At 40.8% G+C, this 14757-nt stretch overlaps 1 protein-coding gene across 1 annotated transcript in view; it reads left to right on the forward strand.

The window, feature by feature from the left end:
• Positions 1 to 13141, forward strand: part of LOC148346433 (arf-GAP with SH3 domain, ANK repeat and PH domain-containing protein 2-like) — a 49622-nt gene extending 36481 nt beyond the window's left edge. The window contains exons 22-26 of the mRNA XM_088325068.1: positions 5505 to 5676; positions 11090 to 11148; positions 11215 to 11279; positions 12495 to 12614; positions 12694 to 13141. Coding sequence (XP_088181194.1) covers positions 5505 to 5676; positions 11090 to 11148; positions 11215 to 11279; positions 12495 to 12614; positions 12694 to 12768 — 491 coding nt within the window. The 3' untranslated portion in view covers positions 12769 to 13141. The remainder of the gene's footprint in view (positions 1 to 5504; positions 5677 to 11089; positions 11149 to 11214; positions 11280 to 12494; positions 12615 to 12693) is intronic.
• Positions 13142 to 14757: the final 1616 nt, after the last annotated feature.

Raw genomic sequence — 14757 nt, forward strand, 5'->3', positions numbered from 1 at the left:
AATGTTGGGCTTCGTTTCAACACCCTGAATGTTTACCTTGAATGTTTAACGTAAACATAAAGCTAACCCAGGCTAATCGTACGTTCGCGTTATCGTAATCTTCCGTACGAAAGATTACGCTAACATGAACGTGTAAAAATTTAAAAAAGGATAAAGAAAAGAATTATGAGTAGGATTTCTTACCTTTGTGGTGGTCAGCAGAAGGCGCTCCCACACCTCCTTCATATTTTGCTATTATTGCTTTCTTTAATGCAATAGTTGTACACACTACTTTTCTTTTTTCACCTGTAGCAACTTTGCTGCTTGCACTGACTTTCTTCGGAGGCATAATTAGGGGCTAAAACACTTCGTACACCTATATTAAAAGCGAAAGCAAAAGGAAGCACGTCCGCACGCGATGACAGTTGGTCACGAAAAGAGCAATCTACACCCGTACGCCGCTCATCATCGCACCCTAGCGTACGCACTCACGCATTACCGGCGTTCGAACTCCGATTTTTTGACCGAAACAGCGAAGCAAGAATTTCTCGAAATTTTGGCTCGGACTCCGATTTGTTCGAACTGAGAGGCGTTCAAAAACCAAGGTTTCACTGTAGTCAACAAAGAATTCCATTGCTAGACACGTTTTTGTAACATGGATGAAATCTGTTGAGAATTGCTCGTGCGCAATAAGTCTGTCTTTAGCGGTAACATAAACATAAAAAAAATGGTGGCGTCAGCATCAAGTATGCGTAGCAATGCATTTTAACTTTGATTCGGTGAGCAAAAAGACTGCTTGACCACACAAAAAAGACCAATAAGCAAGTATTTTAACAAGAGAGAATGGGAGGGAGAGGTTTTTCTGGAGTGGTTGGCAACTTGGCGTTAAATTTATTTTATTTATATAGCGTCAAATTTATTTATATAGCCCTTAATCACAAAAATGTCTCAAAGGACTGCACAAGATTGCAATGACACAATTACTGATCTTAAACCAACATGCGGGCAAGGAACAACTCAAAACCTCAGCGTGAGGAAGAAGAGAAACTTTAAGAAGGGACCTCACAAGTGGTATCCCCCTTACAGGATGACCAGGGTGAATTACATTTAGAATTACAGTACACAAACATAGTAAACACTAGGTAACATGTTGAAAATTTGTCCGGAAAGTGAATGAGAGCAGCGATGCCCCCAGCCAGTAAACTAGTCCAGAAAGTCTATGACGGCCACGACGCAGCTTCCCATCTCTGCCAGCTGGTCCATGCAGGCGTTCACATGCTTCAGGTCAAACACTGGTCCGCTGACTCATCTCAAATCGTCCTTCTCCTTCGTATCACCACCAGGCAGGCAGTCGGAAAAAGACAGGACAATACAGAATATGACGTGGGCATCAGTCATAAGCTTTGGAATAGAACTGTGTCTTAAGCCTTGATTTAAAAACTTGAAACAAACAAATGAGCAGAGATTTTCTATGACGTGTTCGAAGCATGTGACCCCAGCACCGAAAACGGCACTATTTCTTTGTTGCTACAAGTACCGTAAAATTCGGACTAAAAGTCGCACCTGATTACAAGCTGTACCCAGTACATTTTTGAAGAAAAAACAATTTGGACATACATTAGCCGCACCTGACTATAAACTGCATGTGTCCACATTGAAACATGGGATATTTACAAAGAAAGACGGGACACAGAAAGAATTTAATAATATACGGTACCTTTGCAGCTTAACGTTCCGAAGGTCTGCCGGACTTTTGATAAACAAATACGATGTCACCAGAAACTAAAATTCGTCATGCCACATATCATTGGAAAGCTTTAACTCTTGGAATTCAAGACGTATGACCATTTCAAAATACTCATCAAAGTAACATCGCAATCAGTCTGACACAAGATCCTGAAGACTAAAAATCCGGAGTAACTCACAAGTATGTCCCACCAGACCTTTTTGAATGTCTGGGAAAATGGCTTCTTCACATGAAGGACAATCCATCGAATCCAACCATGTAAGATATTGGCTCCAAAACGCACACACAGTAATGCTGAGATATAAATAGAAATCCGCCTAAAAGCGTGTCTGCTCTGTTAATTTTTGAAATCTGTTCGTTTCACATTATTTCTGCTTGCAAATAAACAGACTCGTAAAATGATTCCCAAAATGGAAGTTAGCCTTTTGCTTTTGAATGACACATTTTCCATGATAAGTGTCTAGCTTTGTACAAGCACAAAGCTCGAAGTTACATTCAATTTCTGTCTTACTCGAAACATATTTTCCACCTGTCTCACCCTTACCTTCACTGCTCGGGCGCCCCTGGCGGCCGTTAAAGAAAATTCATAGACAGTGTTCCCTCTAAGCTGCGCGCGTGCACAATTGCGCACTGCTCGCACATTCTCAGCGCACAAGAAAATCTAGCCAGCGCACAAAAATGAGGGCTCAAAATTACTAATTAAGAAGCAACTTAAGTCAAAGTTACAGTGCATGAAGGTAAAAATACACGGGTTCCCCTGACGTTGTGTCCTAAATGCGGTATTTTGAAGGCGAGTCGAAGTAGAACGAATTTGAGTAAAGTTAGTAGAGTTTGTCGAGAACCGGCAAATTCAGCTCGGCTCACTAAAAGGAACCGGCTCTTTCGGGTCCTAAACGGCTCTTCGGGTTGTTTTTGCTTCTTAAATCCCAACATGACCAAATATTAGTAAAATTATGCACAAAATGACTTAAAGGAAGGGGAGAATAGAACAGAAAAGAAAAAATACCAAAATGAAAAAGTAGTGAAAAACTGAGAAAAAAGAAACAAAAGGAAGAGAAAAAAAGGACACATTTAGAAAAAAGCCCAAAGAAAAGAAAGAAATGTAGGAAAAAAGTAAATAGAGAACAAAAAGAAAAAAGTAACAGCTCGGAAAAAATAAACACGAGATTTTTTTTTAAAGGAATTCAAAAAAAAAGGAGAAAAAAAACACAGAAAAAAGAAGAAAAAGTTTGTGTTGCATTCAAATAATTTCCAATTATATCAAGTGAATCTTGTTGCCAACATTGTACTTCCACTCAAAAATGTGATCAAGTACAGTTCTGTATCTTACAACCGACTAAATAAGCCCCCAAAAATGTGAATATTATGCGACAAAATATTTTAGGAAATAAAAAGAAATGGATATCTTGTGAAAGAATTGTAAGAACAAATTACGTTTGTAGGCCGTACAACCTTTGCAATAGTACACGAGTCAATTCATTCAAAAGTGAAAAGATTTTTTTGCATTGCCGGAAACTCAGCAAAATGTCACGTGATGTCAAGTTTTGGACATGTTTAATAATGACTTAGTTGCCACACTTGGGATTGCTGTTGCTTACTGTTGTTTCAAGCGTTGCTCACCGACTTTGAGTGAACGCTCAGACCCGTGGAAAATTACAGGGAACATTGTTCATAGACTAGCCGCATCATTGCATAAGCCGCAGGGTTGTAAAAAGTCGCAGCTTATAGTCCGAATTTTGGGGTACTTTCAAAGGATGACATAGTGGCTCGGGCTGGCCGGAGCTTCTTTGAGAGTAAAAGAGAGGGAGTCGGACTGGCTTGGCCAGTATGGTTGGTCGAGAGAGGCTGAGAGATGGCGCTTGGGGCTTCTTATGTCCCGAAAGAGCGAGGCAGCGCTTGGCCTCACATTTTAAATGCAACGTGACGTCCTCGACCATCGCAAAAGTTCCATCTGAATCTTCTACATGAGTTCTCCCGATGTATGGAGGATTCATCTACACAAAGTTCTTCAGACGTCAAAATGGAGTCGCCATCAAATTCTCAAGGAAAAAAATCATGAATCACAACACTAAGACAGATAAAGAATCTTTGGATTACAAGCTAATACTTTGGCGATTTAAATCTTGAGAATATATCTGCCGAGGCAGGTGTTTCTCCTGGAACTGGAACATTATTCAGATGAAGACATGTAGATGCCTGGTGTGATATTTTGAAGGTGACAGCTGAAGTTTGTGTCCATCAGTCTGCGTAGAAAGACAGTGTCAGTAGACTGGTGTGATTCTGTTAATCACGGGCGTGGGGGGGACCGGCGTAGGTAATCCAAAAATGCGAGAGAAAGGGTGTCATCGGGGACCAATTGTGAGCCTTTCGCGGTTCCTTCTTTGTCTGTAACTGGAATGGGGGGTTGTGGCAAAGGGCTTCACTCTACACATTTCAATAGTTCAGGGGTCTCCAACCCTTTTCAAGCTGAGAGCTACTTGTTAGTAATAAGCGCAAGGGGCACCCAGTTTGATATGGATTTTTAAAATAGCAACTTAGCTAAAGGTCTCGCTAAATAGCTAAAAAGGTAGCTCGATGATTGGCTACAAAGGAAAACCAATAAAATACTACAAGCCATGAGCCAGATAGCAAGTTTAAAAAAGCTAGATATCTAGCTAGGAGGAGGCCAAACTTTAGCTTAATGACTAGCAAAAATGGTAAAATGTTAGCTAGATAGCATGCAAAAATTGTAAAACGCTAGCTTGCTAAATAGCTAAAAATGTAGCTTAATAGTTAGCTAGAACGTTACACAAGTTAGAAACCTAAAGGGAGCTAGATAACTAGCTTAAAGAATGAATAGCCAACTAAAAAGCCAAATAAAAGGTTGAAAAAAAAAAGCTCGATAGCTTGCTAAAAAGGAAGCCAAAATTTAGCTGGGTAGCTAGCAAAAAGGTAAAATGTTAGCTGGATAGCTTGCATAAAATGTAAAAAGCTAGCTAAAACCCATACATTTGAATTTAGCTTGTTGTTTTTCCTGGAAAATAAATCAATAAAAAGATGAATACATACATTTATTAGATACATGAATAGATTCTCATTCTAGTCTCAATTCTTCAAAATAATTATTAATACTTGAACACATTCTTGTCGATGAAGCCCATGAACAGGAATTTGTTTATTCGAATTTTTCAAATAACAACTTATGTTGTTACTATGTAATCACAAGGTTAAATATTGGAAGTAGGGTTAAATAGACCCATTCAACCAATAAAGAATAGCATTTGACTAGAAAATCCCAATGAACTGGTGAGCGATTTTCAGAACAGGTCCGCTGGCACCTCAACTGACCTCATGGGGCACTATGTTGAAGGCCCCTGCAATAGTCTGACTACAGACGCTCCCCTACTTTCGATTTTGTATTGTGTGGACCTTTTTCCGAGTAGAGGACAGTACTGTAGTGCTTCTTTCCGCCACTACCGGCGTGTGGCACTGTGACAGGTCACCCTGCATGCACCCCGAAAAAGAAATCCACTTCCTCTTCCTAGTTCGTGTGTAAACATTCTATACTGTATCTCCAGCGCGCTAAGAACTTTGAAATTTTTGTATAATATCTCGTGCATCCATTTAATATGGTTGGTGTAAAATCTAAAGAAGACGGGATATGTTTGTTTTGAAATGAAAGTGGAATAAGAAAGCATGATGTGGTTGAGTAAAGGGTCTTTTTTTTTGGCCACTGTTTACCACGGAGGAGGAAGTCACTTGGCACTTTTTAACCAAACATTCCTCTCACCTCCTCTAGTTTTACCACCGGCTCCCCCTCCTCCCCCACCTCCCACTGCAAACCACAGGACCCGGATGACCTTTCCCCCCTCGGGCCCGGCTCCCACTATTCCCACCTTGTCTTCCCCCCCACCGCTGCCTTTAGGACCGCCACTTCGCCGCAAACCGCTGCCTCCACCTCCACCTGTGAGGTAAGTGCTTGATAAAGGTGCTTATTTAAATATCAGTGATGTTTGGTGAGGCACAGTCATATTTACAAATAAATGAACCTGCATTTTATTGATCATTTGATTGGCAGAGAAATAAATTAATATATCAACTGTAGCATAGAGGAAAATGTTCTATTACCTTAAAAGGAAGGGTGCACCGTTTGCCGTGTCCTTAAAAACATTCGATATTTTATAAACAGGGTTCCCACAGATCCTTGAAAAGTTTTAAAAGGCATTGAATAATTCAAGTCCCGCAACACAAGCCCGGTTTCCATCTACTAGTGGCGAGCACAAATCCCCAAACACTAGCCCGGTTTTATGCCCACAATTTCCCCAACACAAGCCCGGTTTCCATCTACCGTATTTTCCGCACTATAGGGCGCACCGGGTTATAGGGCGCACCCCCTAAAAATAGTTTTTGGTCCTATATCTTCCATACATAAAACGCACTGGATTATAAGGCGCTACAATGGGAACGTCGTCAAAACAGTCAGATAGTTCAGTCCAACTTATTACCCCCTTAACATTCCCAAAGCTTGCAAAGAAGCAAATACGTGTCGTAGACACGTGCGGATGCGGTGTCCGTACGATGTCACTCAAATGCATCGTTCCAAATATCATTCGGAAGGTTAAAGTCTTGGGATTCAAGAAATGCCAACCATTCCTTAGTTTCTATTTTCTTTTTCGCTCGCAACTTTACTGTGCATATGACAATAAACACTTGGAATTGAGTTTAATTTAAAAAAAGACCCATCACAGAAACATCTAGATCACTCTGAAACAAGATACTGGGAAAATAAATAGCTGGAGTAGCTCACCGAAGTCGTTGCGTTCAATAATAATGTGCAACCATGGTCCTCTTATATCCGTGAGTGTAGTAAATCCAGGAGAGTAAAACATTTACAAATACAGAATGGTAAAACATGTTTCCTCTATGCCGTAGACAACCAAACTTGCTATTCACATTCATCTTTTTCGGCCAATTGCAGGCTTTGTTTTGCCCCTTTAGCCTATGCGAGCCTGTAAATGATAAAAAGGATCCGCCCCCTTTACCTTCGAATAACTTTAGCCAATAGTGATGATTGACACATTGGCTGGGAAATGAAAACGCCGGCATATGTATCCCAGCATACACCGCGGACGACTTCGCCTTCGGGGGGAAATCGAGTCGGCGGCTGCTTGCCTTAGTTGCAAGACTTTGCGACTTAATATTGATCCTTATATAAGTTTTTGAAAAAAATAAAGGCTTTTAGGTGCGCCTTTTAGTGCGGAAAATACGGTACTAGTGGCAGGCACAAATCCCCAAACACTAGCCCGGTTTTATGCCCACAATTTCCCCAACACAAGCCCGGTTTTATGCCCACAATTTCCCCAACACAAGCCCGGTTTTCAGCCACTAGTGGCGGGCACAAGTTTCCAAACACAAGCCTGCAAGAGTTTCCCCGACCGGGATTTCTAACCCAGGCCTTCAGCCACTAGTGGCGGGCACAAGTCCCCAAACACTAGCCCGGTTTTATGACCACAAATCCCCAAAACACTAGCCCGTTTGTTTTCCTATAAGTCCCCCAACACTAGCCCAGTTTTATGCCCACAAGTCCCCCAACACAAGCCCGGTTTCCATCCACTAGTGGCGGGCACAAATCCCCAAACACTAGCCCGGTTTTATGCTCACAAGTCCGCTCACAGAAACGTTGAAAGAGCCAAATTTGTCCAAACTTAAAGGAACTGTGAGTGAAAAAAACGTGAAACCCATTTAATGACTTTGGCTCGAAGCGTTTTGAATTTCATCCCTCTGAACCCTTAAAACAGCCAAATTGTGTCAGAACTTAAAGGGACAGTGTGTAAAAAAAAAAAGAAGTCATTTTACATCCATTCCCCTCAGAGCGTTTTGAATTTCATCCCTCAGAACCCCAAAAACAGCCAAATTGTGTCAGAACGCCTGTTCTAAAAATAAGGTCTTATATGGTATTAAAATGTCTGGTTTTCGAAAGTCTTAAAAATCCGAACACAAAAGATTCAGTAATATTTATCTATTGTCTACATCCAGGGCTTTTTCATGCTTGTGTTTTTATGATGCTACACTCAAAATTGGTCATGATTATAGCAGTGCTACGTTTTAAACTGAAGATCATTTTTCAAAAATTTTGTTTCAATTGCTATTTTTTTTCATCGACTTGGTCTAAAATTTGATTTTAAAGAGCATTCAAAAAAAGTCTAAACATTATTGAATTGAACTTACCTTAAGGTGTAGGAACCCAGATTAATTATATGACCTCCTGAGTTCAAAGAGCCCTTATGCTTCATTTCCACCGCGCCTATCTGCTTTTCTATTACTTTTTAGCAAAGCTATTCGCAGGGTTGGGTAGGGTTACTTTAACTGGATTACTTTCAATTACTTTTGGATGACTCCAATACCAAATATGCTAAAAAAAGACTAAATATAATAAATATGAATAAATTTACTACATTTTGTGAAGGTTTGGGGAGTAACGGAATACATGGAACAGCAAAAATGATGTTGGCAAGCTGTTTGGTTTTATTTTCATTTTGTTTCTGTCGCATTTTATGTTAGTTTTGCCGCCGATCAAAGAGATCAAAGCCAGGAGAGAAAGCTTACCACGTGTTGTGAGTCATCATTTTATTCATATTTAGTTTCTTTTGTCTTTTATTAGCAAAAGTAACTGAAAGTAATCAGGTTAAAGTAACTCTACCCAACCCTGGCTATTCGTGACGGAACACATTAACTAGGAAGAATAGAGAGTTTCAGGGATAGCTAGAGAGTGACGCCATAATCGTCCCCTTGTTTTTTTTGTCTCTATTTGTTAGTGTAGCTTGAAAATGGTTGAAGTAAGAGGAGGGCTTCTTCAAGTACAGTCCAAACGCTCACAAAAACCCGCGAAAAGATGAAAAGAAGAAGAGCATATTTGGCACCTCTAAGAAATGCACGTTGTTGCACATGCATCATGAATAAGTTGACAGAGGCTGCAATGATGACTGAGGCCAGGAGATACCGGCTGCGAGTTAAAAAAGTCCAAATTTCGCACAGTTCTTAAATAGATAAATGAAGTCTATTTTCTGCTCGATTTGGATGAAAAGCATCAATAGATAGGTAATCCTTCATCATGCAAAAAGTCCATTACTGGGTGACTTGCTGTTAGCTTGTTAATGCTATCACTATTCTTATTGTTTGGGGCTGAGGTGTGCGCCAAATCAGAATCTTTGCTCTCACTATCGCCCTCTGCCATTAGGAAAACAAATTGTGTGCCTCGCTTCACAATAAGCAATATGTTAGTAATACGTTACTAATTGTATTCTTAATGTAAACATTCGGGGGGAAAAAATGAAGTTAAATAAGAACTTTAACACTAAATAAATATAACCATTTTATATATTTCTAATTATGTATTTCCTTGTTGACAGGTGAGGCTGATCCTCACTTGCCTCCCCTGACTGTACGTCACTGGTTGATATCGTTAGGTTATGAGTCTCAGCTTTACGCACTTTATTGACGTACAGCAACACAGAATATATGTACATAGTCTTTTCATTTTTGTATGTACATACCGTAAATTCCGGACTATAGAGCGCACCTGATTATAAGCCGCACCCACCGCATTTTCAGAGGAAAACCGATTTTGTACTTACACAAGCCGCACCTGTATATAAGCCGCATGTGCCCACATTAAAAAATGTAACACAAACACAAAATTAACCCACACCCGACCCTAAGTCCCCCGATTGTAACTGAAAATCCTTCATTAAAGTACACAGTCCAAAAATCACAGCTGACAAAATGAACGGAAAATGATACCGGTACTTAAGGTTTGATGCAGACCGGCAGAGTCCGGGTCCCGTTGAAAGTAATCCAAAGAAAAAAGTGTATATTTCCAAAGGTAAGGGTGGGAAAAAAATATACAGTGGGACCTCGCTACTTCGCGGTTCGACGTTCGCGGCTTCAGAGCTTCGCGGTCTGTAATGGTTAAAAGAAAATAAAAATTAAAAAAAATTTGGAGGGGCGTCGCTGCTTCGCAGATTTTCACTTTTTACGGGTTTTTTCGGCGGAACGTCAGCGGACGCGGGATAAGGCGGGCGGTTGGATGGGACGGGGGAGAGGGGGGGGTCGGCGGAGGTCACTCCTGGGCCGCGCGCCGGAGCTAGTTCGGCGGACGCGGCGTCACCCTAATAAGGATAAGCGGTGCAGATAATGAGATGAGATTTGTTTTTTTTTTGGTTTTTTTTGAAGGGACGTCGCTACTTCGCAGATTTTCACTTTTAGCGGGTGGTTTTGGTCCCCATTAACCACGATAACCGAGGTCCACTATTGTCCGCCGTGTCCACAAACACTCACCTTTACCGGTCCCAACTTCCCGTCATCCCCCGGGTTTGTTACGCCCCTTCTTTTTAATTGGCCCGTGCAATAGAATAAGTGTCCAAAATAAATACAAATAAATACATTACAAAAATATTGAGTTGCAAATACATATTATACATGGTTACACATGTTTACAAAGAAAGACGATACACCGAGAGAGTTTTCAAAGCTTTAATAATAATAATATAACTTTCATCCCAAACGGTGCCTGACAGGGCAGTTAATGGTAGCAACACGCTCGCAACACAGTAAACGGGTCTGTTAAAAAAGCAAACCGTCCTCATCTTCCTCCTTAGAACTGAAGCCATCAAAGTCGTCTTCCTCAGTGTCGGAAAGAAACTTTGTCATATAGACGTCGTCCCACGCTCCCACAGCCAGACTTGCGCTGTCACTGTCGCTTGAAGTCTAAAGCACTCCTGAATATGTGCCCTCCTCTCCGGCACGCAGCAGACCGGCTTTTCGGAACCCGTCGGTGATGGTGGATTTTTTTCTGCTGCCCCACGCTGTCAGGATCAACTGGCAGACTTGCGAAAAAGTTGCCTTTCGCATGCGGCCAGTTTTAGTGAAGTTGCAGTCTTCCTCGGCGCATATATTCCACCGGTCTAAATCTTACCTTTTGTACTCGAGCGCCGCTGGCGGCCGTTAGAAAAATAACATAAATTGGCCGCATCACTGAATAAACCGCAGGGTTGAACGTTTGGGGGGAAAAGTAGCGGCTTATATTCCGGAATTTACGGTATTTGATTTGATTTTAATTGTATCCCCGTTTTAAACTTATTTTATTAACATTGTACACCAGGGTTGCAAATTTCATGGGCGTTTTTATGTTAATGACAATAAAGACAATCTGAATCTTAAATGTAACACGATTTATGGAAAGGTATAAAGACGCCTTAAATATTATTAATTTTGAGAATAAAAGGGGCAGAAGTCTGTCCTAGAACTGATGCCTAAAAGCTTAAGTTGGTCCTCATTGATCCGAAGTTCCAAAATGTTCAAATGTGACTTCTACATTCCTTCCAGACCGGATAAACACGTTTCACCCAGGTCGTCTCTAAGAAGAACTTCAACAGACAGACCAGGTACCAAGCCAGAACATAAACAAGTACACGTGTGGGACAAGTGACTAACATTTGGTGTTCTTGTAGCTTCTCAGCTCAAGTCTCCCAAAGATTCCTCCCCCCCAACGCCAAAACCTAGGACCACATTCAGCGTAAGTCAGTAAAATGGCTAACTCGCTAACCCTTAGTCACAATCAATGTTCCCTGTAATTTTCCACGGGTCTGAGCGTTCACACAAAGTCGGTGAGCAACGCTTGAAACAACAGTGAGCAACAGCAATCCCAAGTGTGGCAACTAAGTCATTATCAAACATGTCCAAAACTTGACACCATGTTACATTTTGCTGAGTTTCCGGCAATGCAAAAAAAAAAAATCACTTTTGAATGAATTGGCTAATTGCAAAGGTTGTACGGCCTACAAACATCATTTGTTTTTACAATAGTTTTTTCACAAGATTTCCATTTCTTTTTTTTTTCTTGGTATCTTTTGTCGCATAATACTAACATTTTTGGGGGCTTATTTAGTCGGTTGCACGATACACAACTGTATTTAATCAAATTTTTTAGTGGAAGCACAATGTTGGCAACAAGATTGACTTGGTATAATTGGAAATTATTTGAATGCAACACAAACTTTTCCTTCTTTTTCCCCTGGTTTTTCTTTTTTTTTTTAATTCCTTAAAAAAACCTCATTGTGTTTATTTTTTCTTAGCTGTTACTTTTTTCTTTTTGTTCTCTATTTACTTTTTTTCCTTTGTTTCTTTATTTTTTGATGGCTTTTTTCAGAATTTTTTCTTCTTTTTTCTCTTCCTTTTGTTTCTTTTTTTTCTCAGCTTTTCACTACTTTTTCATTTTGGAATTTTTTTCTTTTTTGTTGTATTTCCCCTTTAAGTCATTTTGTGCATAATTTTACATAATATTTGTTCATGTTGGTATTAAAGAAGCAAAAACAACCCGAAGAGCCGTTTAGGACATGAAACTTAGTGAGCCGAGCCGAAGAAGCCTGTTCTCGAAAAGCTCTACTGACTTTACTCAACTTCGTTCTACTTCGACCGTGACTTCAAAATACCGCATTTAGAACACAGCGTCAGGGGAACCCTTGTATTTTTACCTTCATGCACTGTAACTTTGACTTAATTCGCTTTTTAATTAGCAATTTCGAGCCCTGATTTTTGTGAGCTGGCTAGATTTTCTTGTGCGCGGAAAAGCTCTGGGTAGTGCGCAATTGCGCACGCGCAGCTTAGAGGGAACATTGCGCTAGATAGATTTTCTTGTGCCCTGAGAATGTGCGGGAAGTGCGTGATTGCGCACAGCTTAGAGGGAACATTGGTCACAATCGTATGAATCTAAGTTTTATGGTTTGCGTAGGCATCCCGACCCAAAAGGGTGCGAGCCATTTACAAGTGTTTTGCCGACAACCCCGACGAGCTCACGTTCGAGGAGGGCGAAGTGATCGTGGTGGAGGGCGAGGAGGATAGCGAGTGGTGGGTAAGTGAAACGCCCTCTGCGCTTTATTTTGGCGGGCAGACAGTAAAACTCTCTAATCGGTCGCTGTTTTCTGCTTCAGTTGGGCCACGTGGAGGCGGAGCCTACGCGACGAGGAGTCTTTCCTGTCACTTTTGTGCATTTCATTACTAAGTGATACTGGGGACAACCCTGTCTCTTATTTTTTGAAAGAAAAATATCACCCTTATGTTGTTTTTTTTTATACCATTCTTGTCTCCTCGTTGTGCAGTTGTACACCTTGCCTCCATGGACAAGGTAAGACAGTTCTTTGCATAATCACAAAAAGGAAAATCCAAATTTAGGAAATGTTATGTTGATTGCTTACTCTGTTCCCGTTTGTTGAAAAATGTGTTGCTTAAAGGGTTTTATGTATTTCTCGCCATAGTTAGCAATAAGCTAGCAAGCCTTAGTGTTGTATGTACTTGTTTGAAAGGGAGACGTTTGTTGTTTTGTTCACTGTTCAATAAGGGGGGAATGTCAACTGGAAATGGCAATAAAATATGTGAAATTTCTTGAAGCATAACAAGCAATGTTCCCTGTAATTTTCCAGGGGTCTGAGCGTTCACACAAAGTCGGTGAGCAACACTTGAAACAACTGTGAGCAACCATAATCCCCAGTGTGGCAAGATAATTAATCGTCAAACATGTCCAAAACTTGACATCAAGTTACATTTTTTTCACACTTTTTTACACTTCTTTTTTTTCTTTTCCTTTTGTTTTTTTCTCAGCTTTTCACTACTTTTTCATTTTGGTATTTTTTTCTTTTTTGTTCTATTCCCCCCTTCCTTTAAGTCATTTTGTGCATAATTTTACATAATATTTGGTCATGTTGGGACTAAAGAAGCAAAATCAACCTAAAAAGCCGTTGAGGACCGAAAGAGCCGGTTCCTTTTATTGAGCCAAGCCGAAGAAGCCGGTTCTCGACAAACTGTACTAACTTTACCCAACTTCTTTCTTACTTCGACTCGACTTCAAAATACAGCATTTAGGACACAACGTCAGGGGAACCCGTGTATTTTTACCTTCATGCACTGTAACTTTGACTTAAGTCGCTTCTTAATTAGTAATTTTGAGCCCTCATTTTTGTGCGCTGGCTAGATTTTCTTGTGCGAGCAGTGCGCAATTGCGCACGCGCACAGCTTAGAGAGGACACTGATAACAAGCTGCAATGAAATGATGTTTTAAATTGAATGTGTCTGCATGAGAGAAGGGTTCTTGTCCCCTCCAGATGGGTTTAAGTCCGGCTGTGGTTTGAGTTATCCTGGCCATGATTTCTGGTTCTGACCCTTCTTCTGATAAGTCAGTACTGAAAAATAATAGTAATAACCAACAATCCTCAAGGTGTCACCATAAACCATATAGAGCACATAGCTGACATAGCACTACAAATATGAATAGTTCGGTCCAGTATATAAAGAGCAGTTTCTTCTACTGTTCACAGTCATGGTGTCACACCAACAGACCCCGTTTTGGCTGTACATTGCTAGGTAATCCTTTAAATGGAAGCTCATTAAACAACTTAGGTTAACAGTTGGAACACTTTATGATGAAAACCCACAGAAAAAACGTAAACAGACAGTAACGCCAGCCAAGTATAAGAAGCTATTCGATTGGGTGAGTGATAGGGGTGGGCAGAGCTATGGACACAGCACACATCTCTCTGCCCAGCGCCGTCTGCACCGAAAGTAAATACAACAGTGTCACCTTTTGCAGTATTTTGTAACATTTTTACTAAAGAACTCTGCTTGCACCGTGTTTTGAAACCATTATTTATGAAAAAAATAAAGGTCAAAAGTAGCCTCAATGATCTTTAGTACGGTAATTGAGGAAGGGAGGCAAATTTAAAGTACTGTGGAACCTCGGTTTTCGAACGCCTCTCCGTTCGAACAAATCGGAGTCCGACCCAAAATTTCGAGAAATTCTTGCTTCGCTGTTTGGTCAAAAAATCGGAGTTCGAACGCCGGTAATGCGTGAGTGCGTACGCTAGGGTGCGATGCTGAGCGGCGTACGGGTGTATATGGCTCTTTTCCTGACCGACTGTTATCGCGTGCGGACGTGCTTCGTTTTGCTTTCGCTTCTAATATAGGTGTACCAAGTGTTTTAGCCCCTAATTATGCCTCCGAAG

Source organism: Urocampus carinirostris, chromosome 20, assembly GCF_059441175.1.
Source record: "Urocampus carinirostris isolate Australia breed hairy pipefish chromosome 20, RoL_Ucar_1.0, whole genome shotgun sequence".
Taxonomy (NCBI): Eukaryota; Metazoa; Chordata; class Actinopteri; order Syngnathiformes; family Syngnathidae; genus Urocampus; species Urocampus carinirostris.